The sequence below is a fragment of the Mirounga leonina genome, unplaced genomic scaffold, assembly GCF_011800145.1.
Source record: "Mirounga leonina isolate KUSES-001 unplaced genomic scaffold, KU_Mleo_1.0 Mir_151, whole genome shotgun sequence".
NCBI lineage: Eukaryota > Metazoa > Chordata > Mammalia > Carnivora > Phocidae > Mirounga > Mirounga leonina.
Genome location: NW_023270377.1, coordinates 3,529,757 through 3,546,652, shown reverse-complemented (window position 1 = coordinate 3,546,652; position 16,896 = coordinate 3,529,757). Strand labels below are relative to the sequence as shown.

Here is a 16,896-nt window from a genome sequence, read left to right as displayed (position 1 = left end):
CAGAGCAGGGAGAAGAACCCAGAAGAGCCCTGGGGCAAGGACTGGGACTCTTCCGCCAGCTCGGTCGGCCATCTTAGGACACAGATTTTCCTTATCAAAATCATTGGGAAGTTGATTCCACTGAATTTTACTTTGCCCCAAATACGTTGGCAGCCGTTATTACACGTTAAAAATTTTAAATCCTGTTCGTTGAATTTATGTCAAATGGTCTTAGAATCACTTTGCCTCTCGGTGCTCCTCTTCTTCATGTAATTGGTGAAATTTGGTTGCTTTATTTCTCCAAAATATCTCCAGTTATGCCAGCTATTTCTGTACCCCCCCTCCTTTTTTTGGAGAGAGAGAGAGAGTGGGGTGGGGGGGACAGAAGGAGAGAGAGAAACTCAAGCAGACCCCTCCCCCCCAGAGCACAGAACCCCAGAGCCCAACTCAGGGCTGGATCTCACGACCCTGAGACCATGTCCTGAGCCGAAATCAAGAGCCGGATGCTTGACCAACTGAGCCACCCGCACGCCCCTGTGTATCTTCCTATTCAATGTTGCCAATTCCTTGAGTTTTGTAGTGGTTTATCTTTGTATTCCATCCGAAGCATTATTACACAGTCACTTCCCCATGGAAACAGTGTTGATTCAGCAAAAATAATCAGTGATGCTGTCACTGTCTTGAAATTCTTAGTAATTTTACCTTTGAGCATGTTTGGCAAGTGAAGCCCATAGGGACGAAGGAGCATTTACACGTGAGCCAAGAGGTAGGAGCAATATGTGTGTTCCCTGCCCTTCCACAGTGCTCCCAATACTACATGAATCCCCAGCTGGACCCCCAATGGTGGGAGTTCAGCGAGCCCCAAAGTGTGTTCACAAGGTAAGCGCACTGTGTCTACAACTGAGCTAGCTGCATGCAGATGGCCCTGAGAAGCCACATTTTCACTTGGAACCTGAACTTTCTTCAAAGATATAATGAAGGCAATGGTGTCCTAAGGAATATGAACATCCAAGGAACGCTCTTGACCGTTCTTCCTTACTTACATCACTCACGTTACTTCCTTGCAATCCTGCTGAAGTATTCCTTTGTGCTGAAAATGGTAACATAGCATCAAAGGGACTGGTCCTATTCCTCTCAGCCCTTCCTTACCCATCAGTACACAGAGGGTAGAAAGTGTATTTCATGTGCATGAAATGAAGAGCATGAAAAATAGTTGTCACTTCTGTGCATTTCCATGGCTTTAGTAAGAACAACATAGGTGTGCATCTATGAGCTATGAAATACGAATTGCGTGATTTCTGTGATTCCACGTAAGAGTTAAACGCACTTATATATGAATTTAAAACTGGCAGTACACCGTACAAAGACGGATGTTAAGATTCATGCTAATAGGGCGCCTGGGTGGCTCAGTCGGTTAAGCGACTGCCTTCGGCTCAGGTCATGGTCCTGGAGTCCCTGGATCGAGTCCCGCATCGGGCTCCCTGCTCGGCGGGGAGCCTGCTTCTCCCTCTGACCCTCCCCCCTCTCATGTGCTCTCTCTCTCTCATTCTCTCTGTCTCAAATAAATAAATAAAATCTTTAAAAAAAAAAAAAAGATTCATGCTAATCATTTAAAATTTTAATTTCTCTTTCCTTAGGATTATATTAAATAGCAAAAAGCCCATGAAAATTGAGGTACAGTGCAGTCAAAGGAGAAAGCCCCCCTCCCACGTTTTGAGCGAGGGTCCTGCATTTCCCATTTGCTCTGGGCCCACAGATTGGGCGTCCAACCCTGCGGCAGCAAACAAACAGAAGCCTTTCGCGGGCGGTCTGGTGAAGGGCAACACGGCAGTAAGTCCATGCACATTAGAGCGCCCGCGGGCGAAAAGCACGAGGGGGCGGCCACGGAGGCCGGGGGGCGGCGGCGGCCGGGGCGATCCGGGGCCTGATCTGCAAGCCCGGTGAGCGGCCCAGCCACGCCGGCTCCGGGGCTGCAGCCCACGCCTGACCAGTTTCAGAGAACATGAGCCTGGGAGCGCAGGAGGGGCGCAAGCCGGGCCCGCGAGCATCCCCGCGACCAGCAGAAGCGGGCTCCTCGAGGTGCGCATGCGTATGAGGCCGCAAAGCGGAGACGGCGAGCTGCCCTGGAATCCGCGCACACCCCTCCCTCCACAGTTCTGGTCTCGCGCTCCGCAAGCCGCTTCCCGCGAGGCCGGGCCAGTCCTCCAGAGCACCGAGAGCGCCGGCCAGAGCGGCAGAGGCGTCCGACTATGCGCCGGAACCAACGGCACAGCTGCGCCGGGCGCTCCGCGGCGCCGGCGGCCTTGTACGTCATTGCGGGCGCGACGGCCCGGGGGACAGCCGGGGTCTGCTTTCGTGGGGTTGCCGCGGCGGGACCGGCCGGGAAGATGCCAGTGGCGGTGATGGCGGAAAGTGCCTTTAGTTTCAAAAAGTTGCTGGATCAGTGCGAGAACCAGGAGCTCGAGGTAGCCGTTCGCGTCGCGCCGGGAGAAACCGCGGGGTCTTCTGCGGCCCCGGGGCGGTGCCGGTTTCCGGGGTAACAGGGCCCGCGGGGCTGGCGGCGGGCGCGGGAGCTGGGCTTGGGGAGCTCGGGACGCCGGGGTCCGCTGCGAAGGCTGCGGGCCTGGACCGCGTCCCCCCAGGCTCGCTGGGAGCTCCTTGTTTATTTTCAGCTACTCAGTGCGAAAACCGGGGGCATCTTTGCTCCTGACACATCCTCCAGTGTGTTTCTTGTGCTCATTGGACGGGGCATCTTTCCCCCCCGTATGGTGGAGGGCGGGAGAATGTGGATTTTATTAAAGGCGTTGTGCAGGCACACACACAGACTAAAGAAGGAGCAACCTTTTTTCAGCTCGGAGAGTCCTTAGTCTCATAATGTCCCCACCCAAGCTTACCGTTCGGTCTTGTATTACAGGACTGGTGAAAGTTGTATCGTGCAGCTGTTAAAGTTAATTGAGGGTTTTTTTCCCTTAGAAGGGCACTGGAAAACCATGTATAACGTTGGTATAAAAAGTTAATTAACCAAAGGAGCAGCCAGAAGCAGCAGCTCACTAATCAACACTTAATAGATCTTTTTTGAATGAATCAAATTTGAATGAAGAGAGAAATGTCTTTGTAGCACTCGGCTGTATTTTGGTTTTGTTTTGTTTTTTTTCCTATTCATCACTCATTACTTAGCTATTCAACATACTTGATAAGAATGGGCAGAATCATAGTGCTTTAGGAATCTGTTGGAAATGTTTGTTTCTTTTAATAGTAAGACCGTTTAAGAATTTGAGAACTGGGAAAGGAATCCCGTTTAAATATTCTCGTGCATATAAAGACACAGAGCTTTGGAGAGAGAGAAAATCACAGCTGATGGCAGATCTAAACTTAACACGGTGATTTTTAGTGTTTGGTACTTCTCTGAGCTCTTTCTACATCTGTAGTACTAAGTATTATAAAATAGGCTTATTTTTTAGATTAGTGTTAATAAAATCTTTTTTTTTTTTTTTTCTTTTTTAAGTGTAAATATAAATAAGGTTTCTCGTTTTTGGCCTTATAGGCTCCTGGAGGAATTGCTACTCCCCCAGTGTATGGTCAGCTGTTAGCTTTATATCTGCTTCACAATGACATGTAAGTACCTTCTACCTAAAGCCAAGAGCAGCAGCTTCGTCAGGATTGTACAGAAATTACTCTTGCATTGAAGAGAGATCATTAAAACATAAGAAGGTGCAAGGAGCTTTATCTTCTATTGTAACACTTAATATACCTGTTTCATATATTGAATCGTGACTCAAACTGTGATTAGGCTGAGTTGTTTTAAGATACACTTGTTTTACATATATTCTCTAAAAAAACATTCTAATTTGTTATGCGAAACTACAGTGTCAATAAATTCCTTTAATTCTGTTGACCTTTTTTGTCTTTAGAAAACTTCGTATGACCTCTGTATACTTAATTTCATATGTAATCAGTAGATCAAGAGAAACTGAAAGGGAGGATTGAGAAAGTTAAGAGAAATTTAAGTAACAACACCTATGAGATTTTTTGAAAGGTGTTGTTTTTTAGTTATTCCTAATTCGTGTTCATTGACGAAAAGTCAGAAAGCATAAGCGTACAGGAGTCCCTTGTGCTATGAATCGTCAATGATTACTGTTAAATGTTGTTGGCAAGTTCTGTTCAACCTTTTTGTTTCATACCTTTTAAAAAAACTAACCTGCGATTTCTATTAGACATATTATCGTAAGAGCTGTCGGTTTCATTTTTGTAATCCTCTCATCGTATGTTTGTTGTAGTTCAAGTTTTCAAACTCTTAAAAACTGCCTTGAAGTTTTGGTGACTCTGCACTCATTGTCAGGGAATTCCAGAGCCTTGAATAGAAATTTGTTTATATATGAATAAATTACCTACTTAAGTGTTTGTGTTTTTAGTGTACCCTTGCCTTAATTTAAGATCTAGATCGTTAACTAAAAATCCACTAAAAATGGCATTACTTTGGTGGAAGTATTTTATGTTTTTTTAATCTGGAAAGCTACTTTACTTGCCATGGACAAATTCATATAAAACTAAATTTCGGGGCGCCTGGGTGGCTCAGTCGGTTAAGCGGCTGCCTTCGGCTCAGGTCATATCCCTGGGTCCTGGGATCGAGCCCCACGTCCGGCTCCCTGCTCAGTGGAGAGCCTGCTTCTCCCTCTCTCTCTGCCTGCCTCTCTGCCTACTTGTGCTTTCTCTCTCTGTGTCAAATAAATAAATAAAATCTTTAAAAAAAAACAAAACACTAAATTTCACTCTATAAAATACAGAGTATTTTAAAATATACTTCTGTGTGTTTGCAGTAAGATCTAGAATTTTAAACATTTACTGAGATGATTTTTTTTTTAATTGCTTATTCTTTCTTGGGGGGATGTAAATTAGGAATAATGCAAGATATCTTTGGAAACGGATACCACCTGCTATAAAATCTGTAAGTATTCTTCAATGTATCCTACTACTTGAATGTAGTAACAGCATTCATTTAAATGGCAACCTTCTAAAGTTTTTAAAGTTTCTGTTTTCTTTCCCCTGTAGTTCACAGAAATAGTTACTAAACTGGTATTAAAGTTTAAGAACAGATCTACAAATTCCTCTGATCAGAAATTTAATTTCCCTTGGATGGTATAGAAATCTGTGCTCAGCTTCTACTGATCGTGTTTATTAAGACGCTTCTTTTAAGTGTCGCTTTGCCTGGCAACCAACTGAGACCTTTTAATAAAGGTTTGGTTTATGGTGTTTTTGCTTTTTTAACTAATTTATGCAGTAATGGTATTTACTTTGAAATTGATATTATTTCCAAGAATATCCTAAAAATGATTTTCACAGTATTAAGATTATTTTTGCTAATTAGGATTTTAGGTTTCTTAGTTTGGATGGGAGATTAGATGAAATAATGTCTTAAAAGTTTCTTCCAAAGTGGAATGAAATATATTTTTAATTTCATGGGATTCCCTGTTTCTAGCATAAATGCGAAGTGAATTTTTTAAACATTCACCAAATATTACCAAGAATTCACTTGAATTCTTCTGTTCATTATTGATATTCAGCAGCAATTCATTTTAGTATTTTTATTCTTTCTTCTCCAGACATTCGATTAAGTAAGATTGGAATGTTCCTCCAGCTTCATTGACTTAAAATAAAGAACTGTAAATTACACTCATCGTTTCAGTGATGTTAGCGGGAATTCTTTCCTGGGAGAGGCTACAGTATATGACATCTTAGATTGACAATCTTTATTATTAGTCATTTTGCTATTACTTTTGCCCAAGAAATATGTGTATGTATTTTACATGCACATATATATGAATATTCTTCATAACGTTGATCACATATATGTACAGATGAAATACAGATACAACATTCTGAAAAAGCAGTGTTTAAGAAAATTAATTTCCAGACTTAATTCTGAAATATTTTTGGACAACTGTTTTATGCTTTAATTTTCTGTTATAATAAAAATGTATATAAACCATACAAATAAATTTTGCATTACTGTCCACAGCATCTAAAAACCTTTTTGATAGTGACTGGGCTGAAGAAGTAATTATACGTCTTAAGAGAAATGTTGAATTATGTTTTAAGATACAGTTGTTGGTAAATCTGCGGAGCGACTATCCTCAAAGGCAGTGATATTTATTGCAGGCAAATTCTGAACTTGGGGGAATTTGGTCAGTAGGACAAAGAATCTGGCAGAGAGATTTCCCTGGGATCTATACGACCATCAACGCACACCAGTGGTCTGAGACGGTCCAGCCAATCATGGAAGCACTTAGAGGTAGCGTTTCTTCGTGGTTAAGAATTAAATTAGACCTGTTCTCTAAGTGCTGCGATACTGAAGTAAGTCAGTGATGTGTTTTAAAAAATAGATATTTTCTGCTAGGTGAACAAGGCAGCTTTCAAAATTCTTTTGTGAGGATTTGCTGTAACCATGCTTCTTCATTTCGTCTTGCTTGAGGTCATATCGGTAGCTAAGGGGCTCACTGTCTCTTAGTTCCAGACTGAAATTGCTCGTCAGTAAAAGGATTTTTTTGCTACTAAAACGAAATCTTGTGATACTGTAATAAGCTCAAGGTATGGGTGGTTAAGATTGTAAACCCCATGTATCTGAAAGTAGAGACTGTGCTTTGGAGTCTGTTGACCTCGGGCTTTGATAGGGGTTGTCTCCAGCTTCTGGATTTGTAACTAGTCAGTTCAGTACACAGATGCTCAGATGTTTTTTCATTGCTCTGAAAGATCACAAGCCTGTGTGACATAGCACTGATCCCACGATGAAACTGGACCCTGCCTCTCTCTCTGTTTTCCTGCCCCTGACATTTGCTGGTTCACTCTTTTATAAATTCATATAGTAACCTCTTTTCATGTTGTTCGATCCTTATTTCTTATTGTTACCTCGTTGCTGCCGTTAATACCTGCCTTGACTGTCTGCCTTCCTGCTCTGGAGGAGTCAGTGGGCAGGAATGTTTGAATAACCACTCATTATTCCGGCAAGGGATATCCTCTTTTCAGGGGAGCGGAAGGTGAAGGTTGCTTCTCAGATGTACCTCATTTTTCTTGTGATGGTAAAGCTCTGGCAGCATAAAACAGAACAATGTAAGGGACAAAACAGGAGGCACGTACTTTAAATATGAAGGAAGTGAGCAGGAGTGCAGGGCCAGCTGGTGGGTGGGAAGGGAGGAGTGTGGTATAAAGTTGCTCAGGTACAGTAGGGGCAGTTTGGGATTTTCCCACAGGAAACCGCCTTCACCTCTTCACATAAGTCCAGAGGAGAAAAGAGTGTGGTGGTGGATTTTTGTAGTATCTGGTTCAGTCTTAGGATTGTAGCGTGAGGGCACAGTCTGCGGGCCATCTCCCAGCGGCCTACAGCAGCGTCATTGGCAGGACTAGGGCTCAGATCTCCTGACCCACGCAGCAGATATTCCCTGTGTGCCTTCAGTGGGTGCAGCGGTGTTTCTCCCAGGACCGCCTCTGCCTCCAGCCCCGTTAGATGCAGTACTTCTTTGAAGTCAGTGCTGCGGGCCCCTGGGAGGCTGTGGAGCACAACATGGGAGAGTTTGGACCCTGGAGCCATACTTCTGGAGTTCACATCCTGGTTCTGCCACTTGAGTGACCCTTCTGTACTTTTCTCATTTGTAAAGTGCGATCAGAAGTAGTATTTTCCTTGGGTGGTTAGAACTGAATTAATATGTATAAGCACTTACATATGCTTAATTAATTAATACATACAAGCACTCATCTGTTCACTTGCAGTATCTGTGAATATACCTGAGAATTTTACAAATCCCCAGATTCACGAATGGTACCGTATTTTCCTCCATAAGATGAAGCCTGGTGAAGGAAGTCTCATAACAGATTTGAATTACTGCTAAATTTGACGTTTTGCTTTTTAATGTATTACAAATTTTCGGTTTCCTAGATTGTTTTAAGAACACTCACATTCTCAGGTTTTTTCCTTTTCTGTTCTGAATTAGTCACAGTCCTACCAGAAAATTGAAAGTGGCTTCAGTGACGAGAGGCTGGTGAAAAGAGCGGTCTCTAAAGGCAGCCAGCAGGGCCTGACAAAGCACCCAGGGGCCGGGTGTGGACAGTAGCCATTTTTACTCTAGGCCCAAAGGGAGGAGGCGAGGGGCCCACACTGCTGAGGTCACAGAAAGGGGCTGCCCCCGGGAGCTGAGGAGCAGCTTGAGCAAGGCAGGGAGGGCGCAGAGGAAGGACGTTCCCGGGACCCGTGGACCCACCCCCCAGGCGGGAGCACGCAGGTGGCATGGGTGGTGGTGCCCGGACTGCCTGGAACAGAAGGGCAGAGGTGGGTTAGGAAGCGCGGGACGGCCGGTCATCTGCCCTCTGCAGCACTAGCACCTGGCAGTTGCTGGCATATAATAAGCATGCGGAGCTATTTTTTACACAACAGAGGGAGCATTCTTTTCGGGTCTCCCCAGGACTTTGTCCCCGGGTGAACCACCACAGATGTTAGGTGCCGGCTCAGCGGATTCCCCTTTCCAGCTTGTCATTCTAATGCATGCCCTCAGGAGGTGACACATTTCACAGATCTTAAGGGTCACACAGTGACTAGAATGTCTCTGAGGGGTTACAAGCAGCCCCAGTTGTGTAGCCTCTCACTGACCCTGTGGAACACCCCAAGCCTGTATTTTTGCTTCCTCTGCCCACCAGCTTCCATCTCCCCGTGTGCTTGCTTCTCTGCCGTGTGCCAGGCCTGCCTCTTTGTGTCTCTTGTTCTACTCCCCATCTCCTCTCAATTCTAAAGATCTGACCAGAGTGCTTGAACTCAGGTTAATATTTTTAAAATATGGTAGGCTTTCCAAGTGGGTATGGTTGTTGGCGCTCACTTGGATTTCCCTTTTCCACTGTTGCTCTTGGTTCTTTTTCACTGAGTGCCCATGACCTTCAGTAAGGGAAAGTTCCCTTACGCTAAGATGTTTTCAAGTCCAGCGTGAGGTCATGTGCTGGGTGGTCGGTAGGAAGAAGGAAGGAGTTGACTGAAGGCATGCAAGGAGGGGCAGTACCGGCTGAGCAGAAGCTGGCGAGGACATCAGCCTCAGTGAGCAGTGAAGAAACGCAATGGAACGTCCACGATCTTTAAGAAATATGAGGGAACAAAGCCAAAGGCTTCGTCCTGGTGATACCATCAACAAGCACGTCTTCAGCACGTACTTCGTTAGAGAGGCTGGGCTCTTTGGCGGGGGGGCGGTATAAAGATATAAAGACAGCCCTCCTCCCATAGAGAAGTTTAGGGATCATTGAGGTGATGGGAGTGGGGAGGGGTGGGGCAGTGTGTTGTAGGTGGTGAAAGCATGCTTGCTAAACAGGTAGTATAAACAATGCTGTGAATTTAGAGAAGGACAGAGATGGCAGTGAACTTCAGTGCCGCAGGAGTTTGTAAACTGACCTAGGAGTCGTAGAGAGCAGACATCACACAACAGCGTAAACCCAAAGCCTGGAGATGAGAAGGTGTGAGACTTTCTGATAGCTGGGGGCCTAACTGGGAGCAAAGGGTGCCTGAGGAACTTGGTGCAGTTGTCAGGCAATGTCCCAGGAATGGAGAGAGGATTTTCAGTATGGGACTATATATACTGCACATATATACTGGCCTATTAATTGTGGAAAGTAAAATCCAGAATATTTTTAAGCATGTTGACAGCCAGATGGAGGAGTCCTTATGTTCCTGGAAGAGCAGTGGGCAGGAAGACAGGCTAGCTGGACCTCAGTTTCTACCATTGACTTTTGGTCTCTGCCTCATTTCTGGAATAGTCATTGTGGGAATGTAAGCCTGGGGAAATCCCACATGTCCTCTCTAGGGAGGTTTTGTTGCTGGAATTGTTTGCAGCCCCACCCCCCACCCCCCAATTAGGTTTAGTCATTCAGGATTTGACCTTAGGATTTGAACCCAAATAAAGTCAATAGTTTAGAGCAGACTCAAAAGTTAGTGTTAACAAAAATTCAACTGAGTAAACTTGGAGATCTAATTGGCTTTATTAAGCAGTCCATGAATTGGGCAGCATACCATCCAGCAAGTAGAGGGGAGCTCTGAGGAGCTGTGCATAATGGCGGGTTTTCATGGGAAGGAGCTTGGGGCAGGGACGTTACTACTAGCAAAAGAAAAGGAATGTTCCAGGCCAGGTCACCTTCCCTTAAGGGTAGAGTGGGGAGTCTTCTCCTTTTGGGGGATGGAGGGGGGGCCTCTGTGACAGATTACCTGTTCCACAGGCTCGGGAAATTCCCAACTGATCTCTTACAACTGTTTCTAGGGGAGGTTGAAACTGTGTTCGGTATGAAGTCCCAGTTTGCTGACTCGGCATTTGGGGCTTATGGTTTTCTTGTTAACAGAAGAGTGCTCTAGTTACAGAGCTTGTTCTGCAGTTCCTAGGTGTGATTCTAGATCAGAGACCCTCCTCACAAAGGACAACTAAATACCAAAGTAGATCATTTCTGCTCCATTCAGTCCAGTGTTTGTAAGTGGGATTAAAAAAGAAATTTAAGGAAAATTATATACCAAGTGCATAAATATATTTAAATGAAATTTTCTTAGATTTTGGTCTTATGTGTATTAACTTTTTTCCTTCTTTGTAAATTTCATTGTCCTCCAAGGGAGATTGGCTGTCTGAGAGGAAGTACAAGGAATTGATTGTTTATTCGGCAATATCTGAGCACCTCTTTCATGCCAGGCACGTGTGTCTGCATCTGTAAGCATAGAAACCTTTGGGTCGAGCTAGTCTCGTTTATAAAATGTGGACAAGGCCAATCACATAACTGAATTATGTGTTAAAAACGCCAGCTCTTGGTTCACTGTCTGCCACCCGTCCATTCCCCCCACAGATGCAACGAGGAGAAGGGCCTTTGCCCTGGTCTCTCAAGCCTACACCTCCATCATTGCAGACGACTTCGCCGCCTTTGTCGGGCTCCCCGTGGAAGAGGCCGTGAAAGGTATTTGAGCTCGCTGTTTATGGGGAAGTGTGACTTGTTGGAGCAGGTTGGTTTTGGAATTCAGGCGGTGTTCGTTCCCTGGAAAGGGAAACCTGTGTGGCATCCCCCCCGACCCCCACTGCCTCCAACCCCCAGCCCCCTCCCCCCACCGCCGGCAGGGCCAGGCCCAGAAGCAGGCTGTCGGCAGGCCCAGCAGTGGTGCTGGGGCGGCTGGAGTGAGTGTCCCGCTCAGCGGTGCGAGGAGATACCGTATCCAGACCTAACAGGGCCTCACAATCGCTTTTGCCACCAAATGAGTTCAGGAAAAACTTTTTGGATTTCTGGGTGTGGATAAGAAATTTCAGGTTCTTATGTACTTTTAAAGCACTTTTTACCAGAGGCAGTTAATGATATCCTAGAACACGAGCTTTGCAAAGGAGTACTTTGCCATTTTGATGAAGTTACCATTCAGCTATGTCTGTGTGGTGTGCCCTTGTTGTATGCGATCATTCTGGCTCTTTCCTTATTGGAACCTCTTTGATGTTCCTGTAGTCATTTTTTATCATGGTTCCCAGGGCCTGATCCCTGAGTATTTTCTACTTTTATTTCCAAGAACTTTGATGAAGACTTAAGTTAACAGTGGGCCTGTGAAATGGTGGGGTGCCCTCCCAAGATGATGCCCAGGAAGGGGACTCAGAGCCGCTGTTGACTGGGAGTGGGTGGGGCAGGGAGGGATGTGGTGGGAACAGAGTTACTGAAAGGGACAACGAGGGGGCGGAGTAAGGCATTTGAGACAACTCCATGCAGCTCGATTACACCCGGTCTTATAAGTGGTGGGAAATACCAGATACAAGAAAGTAAAGGATGTACAAATTAGTTGCTTTTGTAAGTATGCCAGGCGAGTAGTAGTATATTCATGATTCGGAGCCTAAACTTTGTAACTTCTTTAAATTACTTCTTTTCCTCTGAAAATCAGCATGTTGATAAATGTATTTTTTTTTAAGAAAATCTTAATTGACCTCAGGATTCACATGTAGAAATCCTCATTTCACCCGTACTTGGTAAAGGCAGTCTCCTCCCACGTCCCTTTTCAGCCCATTTTTTTTCCCTCCATATTTCTCACCAGTAACTCCTCTTACCCACTGGTCTCCAGCTGTGCTTTCGCATTTTCATTTCTCAGGTGATGCCCAGACTAGCTCCTCCCCTCGGTAAATTGCTATAGAACATTGTCTGTGCCCATAGCATTGTCTTTGTCTTACCATGGTTGACATTTTTGATTCTCTGACTAAAATGGGAACTCTGTAAAGACCACATCTTGTTCCTCAGTTTCCAAAGCCTACCACAATTTTAGATGCATAGCAGGCAGGTCAATGAGAGTTCCTGGAGTAAAACAGTACTGTTGCTTACTCACAAACATTTGTTTTGATTCATCTTGAAGTTGATCCATAGTTTATTACATAATAAATAACATCCCCCCAAGCCGTACTCTTAACCGACTGCTGGGTGGGACTCCTGTACGCGCCCCCCATGCTAACTGCGTGATCTGGGACACATCCCTGGAGTTCTCCAGACTCCGTTCTCCACATCAGTTAGGTGATGGTCCTGTGTCCTTCTTCGAGTAGTGTGATGATGACCTGAGTGATTCCTGTGGAACGGTGCCTGCCGGCCAGGAGTCTGTGTGTGAGCTGTGGTTCTTGTCATCGGACTCGCTTTGTCACTACCGATGGAGCAGCTGCAGGTGGTGTCATGTGCGTCCTCCTCAGGACACGGTGTTGTCTTAGTTACACTGACCAGATTAGTACCGTAATGCGCACTTTACAGAAGACCGCTCATCTGCTAGGGATTCTCTCGGCCTGACACAGTAAAATGGCTTCGATCCACGTTTCAGAAATGTTTCAAAAGTAAGTTCACCTGAGAAAGCTGTCTATAATCTACTTTTCTAGAAAAAAAGACACATTGTAGGGTAACCTGCACTTGTCAGATCTTCCATACAAGTAGTATCATTGATAGACTGTGGATCTCGTAGATGAAAATTATAGGAGTTTTTTTGGTTATTTCTCATTTGTGTGTTAAATACACATTTTTTAGGTATATTAGAACAAGGATGGCAAGCGGACTCCACCACAAGAATGGTTATGCCCAAAAAGCCAGGTAGGTGGAGCTCTTCATCCACGTATGCAGCACTGACCTAAGACCACGTCAGGTTCTGAGGCATGCATTTGAGCCATTTGATAATAAGGTTCTTCTGTACTAGCAAATTGAAAGTAACTCAGGTTAAATATAGATGTGGAATGATAGACACGGTAGAAAGGATTTTAAAGATCACCTAGTTTTACCTTAATTTTTAAAAATGTATTTCTTGTATAGAAAACTATTTTATATGGGTTTTTCATAATCCTTATTATGGTTTTTCCTTTATATGGGTTTTTCATCATCCTTGTATAAAAACCTATTTTTTATGGGTTTTTCATAATCCTTATTACATCTTAATTTTTACTAAGTATTAGTCTCCCATCCTTTTATTTATTGGGGCCATTTCTAAGCATGTTTATCCATAATATCTAAACTGTTGCCTTTTAAAAAATATATATCTTATTCAGATACACCCCTTTTCTCCTTGTACTACAGACATGTACACTCTTCTCTGAAATAAGATTTCAGTGGCTTTAACATGCACAAAATTAAGTGTTTTGGCTTAAATTATTTGACCTGCCCTCGTTGTGTCCGTCTGAATTCCCAGTCCCTCGGTACGCCTTCTGCGGTGAGCCGTGCTCATTCCTGCTTGGAGGCCTCTCCTCCTGCTTGGCAGGAATGTCCTTTTCTGCCAGGTCTTTGGAGCTGAGCTTAATGCCCACATCTGTGAGCCCTCCTCCTTCAACCCAAAGTTCCTTCCACCTGCCCTGAATTCCTGTTGTTTAGACATTGTTGGTGCCACAGTAAAGAATTACTCAAATTTCAATGGGCTCTAGCCCGTGAAGGTACAGGAAGTGGTTAGACATGGTCCCAGCAAGTCTAGCTGCTGAGAGAAAACTGCTGTGGTGAGAAGACTCATGTAATCATACAGAGCATAATTGTTAACTCTGTTTGAGAAGTAGCAAATGGTCATAAACGCCATTGTGTTAAAAACGACATGTTCTGTGTGAAAGTTCTTTATGATGACTCCTATAAATTGTGCTGTTAATTTTACTTAGTTGCAGGGGCCCTGGATGTGTCCTTTAACCGGTTTATTCCTTTATCAGGTATGTATTTTTATATGCTCGTTTAAAACTTGTTTCATTATTCTTTATTTCTCTTTTGTCGTGTGTCTCTTTTTTTCTTAGCTCTAACCTTATAAACGAAGAGGTTAAATTCTATACTTGCTGTTTATGATAACATATTTGGTTACAAGAGAGAACGTGTGGGTTCCCCTCTGGAGCTTACCTTGACGCCGGGGCACCTTCTGGCCCGGCCACAGAGCCGCGTCCGTGTTGTGTAGGGGAGCCGTGATAGAGCTGCTCACCAGCACTTACTCAGATGGCATCCCTAGGCTGACATGTGCAAACTTAAAAGCTAGAACTGAATTCCTGGGTGATGGGGTTCTTTGTGGGGCTTTTTTTGTTCACTGACAGTTTCATAGAGCAGTGCCTGGCACACGGTCAATACTGGGTAATTCTTCATTGAATTCTGTGTCACATGGGTAGGTGTCCTTCCAACAAGAGCTGTGCTCTCCTAAGAGGGTTGTTTCATGTTAACGTGGAAACTTCAGCAAAGCCAGACATGCCTTTACTCCCAGTTTAGGAAAACTACTCATCAAAGTTGAGACTTCTTTGCTTGTTTTTCAAAAATGTCCAAAATCAATAAGAAAGTTTCCTTATTGTTCAATTAACAGGCATTGGAGGGTGTGGGTGGCAGGGCCCACGCGCCGTTACACGGGGATCTAACTTTAGTCTCTCTCTGTATTTCACACGCAGAGCCTGCCCCAGTGCCCCCGATCCCCAATGAACAGCAGTTAGCCAGACTGACCGATTATGTGGCTTTCCTCGAAAACTGATGTATCATTCTGAGTTCAAGATCCACCTTCAGAATCCTGTATACTGACAGATAGAGAAATGTAAAATTTTTATTTTCAATTTATTGGATGGATAAAGCACCTCAGCATTCCTTACTGAGTATGTGATAAAATACATATATAAAGTATATTATATATATTTTGTCCTTAAACATTATGCTGAATAGTTGTTGAAACAATTCTCATTTTGTAATATTTGACAATTTGGATGGAGCCCGTCAGTATTATGCAGTTTATATTTCCTAGTACAGCTCTCCTGCTTCGTGGAGGTCAGTGGCTGTCAGCTGTTTGTCCCTGCCCCAGCGCCCAGCACACTCCCATCTGCACCGATTGTTGATACTTAGAGTGTTGATACTTAGAGCGATTCATTTGGGGTTTGAGGAGGACCGTCCCCAGAGCCAGTATCTGAGCTGCTGGGGCTTCTGATGCACCCCCTTCAGAGAATATGCTCTCCTTTCTCCTCACCTCCTGAACATCACTCCTACAGAATGCCGAAATGCAGCTGAGGAACCAAAGACCATTTCCTCAGTAAACCAGTTTGTGAACTTCAGATTTTTTCCTGATAGTGTGAGTACATCCATTGCTGGCAGTGGAGGGCTTGCCATGAAAATGCAACTATTTAAGACCTTCAGGAGAAGTATTAGATGTAATGTTCCTTTCGGAAGAAGGGAAACTTAGGGTGGAATGCATTCTATCAGTAAAGAAGCTATTAAGATAAGTGATCCACTTTGTACAACTATCCTGCAACCTACTGGTTGCTTATATTTATCCTTTGGTTCAAGGTCTGCCTTTTGGAGAAACACTGAACAAGTCTTTCAGTTTTTGTGTGATGCCCTCTAAATATTTGGAGGTGTTTATTGTATCTTCAGGTTAGAAGCCCCCCTGCTTCATTTATTCTGCATTTGTTCAATAAATATTTAATTGCATCAACTGTTTCATCTGAGAGAGTTTCTAGACATTTCACTCCTGGTCTTTCTGTGGATACATTCTAGTTTGTCATTGTCTCTCAAGATATGAATTTCCTAATTAAATAGAAATGACGTATATAGTGGTGATTACATGATTCATGTTTTCACTCATTTTAAACACATTTTTCAGTTACTGTTAACATTTATGGAAATACCTTTTAAATTGACATTTTACTAAACTCCGATGTATAAGTCATGTTGTTAAAACTCCCTTGTTTTACAGTTGAGGAAATGGAAATTCAAGAAGCAAGAGGATCAGTAGCTAGAAAGTGATGATGCCAGTTGTTGAACTTCCAGGTATTAAGTACAAATTGTATCCATGGGCCTGATTTTTAGTAGGTTGGAACCAATCCAAATGTTCATTAACTGGGGACGAGGTGACTAAATGGTGTGCAGTGCCGTGCAGCTCCTGGAGGCGTGAGTACGAGAGAGAAGGTCTCTGGACGGAATTAGGTGAAACCAGACGAAGTAGAAGGTTAGACTGTTGCTTCAAGGGTGAGAAAGGCTATATGGGTACACGTGCAGCTGTACATGCTGGTATTTCAGAAAAACAGTCCAAGGATCAGCCAAAAGCTAGTAAAAATGATTCTCTACAGGGAAAGAGGAGGAGGTCAGTGAACTTCACACAGTGAAACAGTAATTATTTCAAGTGACTCGATCACAGTATTTTGATTCTGCATTGTCACTGGGATATATACTGAGGACACAAAGATCTCAGCCTACTGAATATGGTTTCATGGCTAATTTCAAAAAAACTACCTTGATACCATCACTATTATTAAAAGTATATTTTAGGATAAAACAGTTCAGAAATGAGGTAATCTTGTTAGAACCTAGTAATCTTAAATATCACATAGAAACCTTAAATGATTGAGCGCCTGGGTGGCTCAGTTGGTTAAGCGTCTGCCTTCGGCTCAGGTCATGATCCTGGAGTCCCTGGATCGAGTCCCGCATCGGGCTCCCTGCTCA

General features: G+C 44.0%; 1 protein-coding gene across 1 annotated transcript; it reads left to right on the top strand.

Annotated features, from left to right (window-relative positions):
* Positions 1-2,286: 2,286 nt before the first annotated feature.
* Positions 2,287-15,889, top strand: COPS8 (COP9 signalosome subunit 8). Its single transcript, XM_035006791.1, has 8 exons — positions 2,287-2,444; positions 3,524-3,594; positions 4,876-4,924; positions 6,136-6,268; positions 10,825-10,932; positions 13,000-13,062; positions 14,103-14,150; positions 14,862-15,889. Exons 1-8 carry the CDS (start codon positions 2,367-2,369, stop codon positions 14,939-14,941), a joined length of 630 nt encoding a protein of 209 aa, XP_034862682.1. The 5' UTR covers positions 2,287-2,366; the 3' UTR covers positions 14,942-15,889.
* Positions 15,890-16,896: the final 1,007 nt, after the last annotated feature.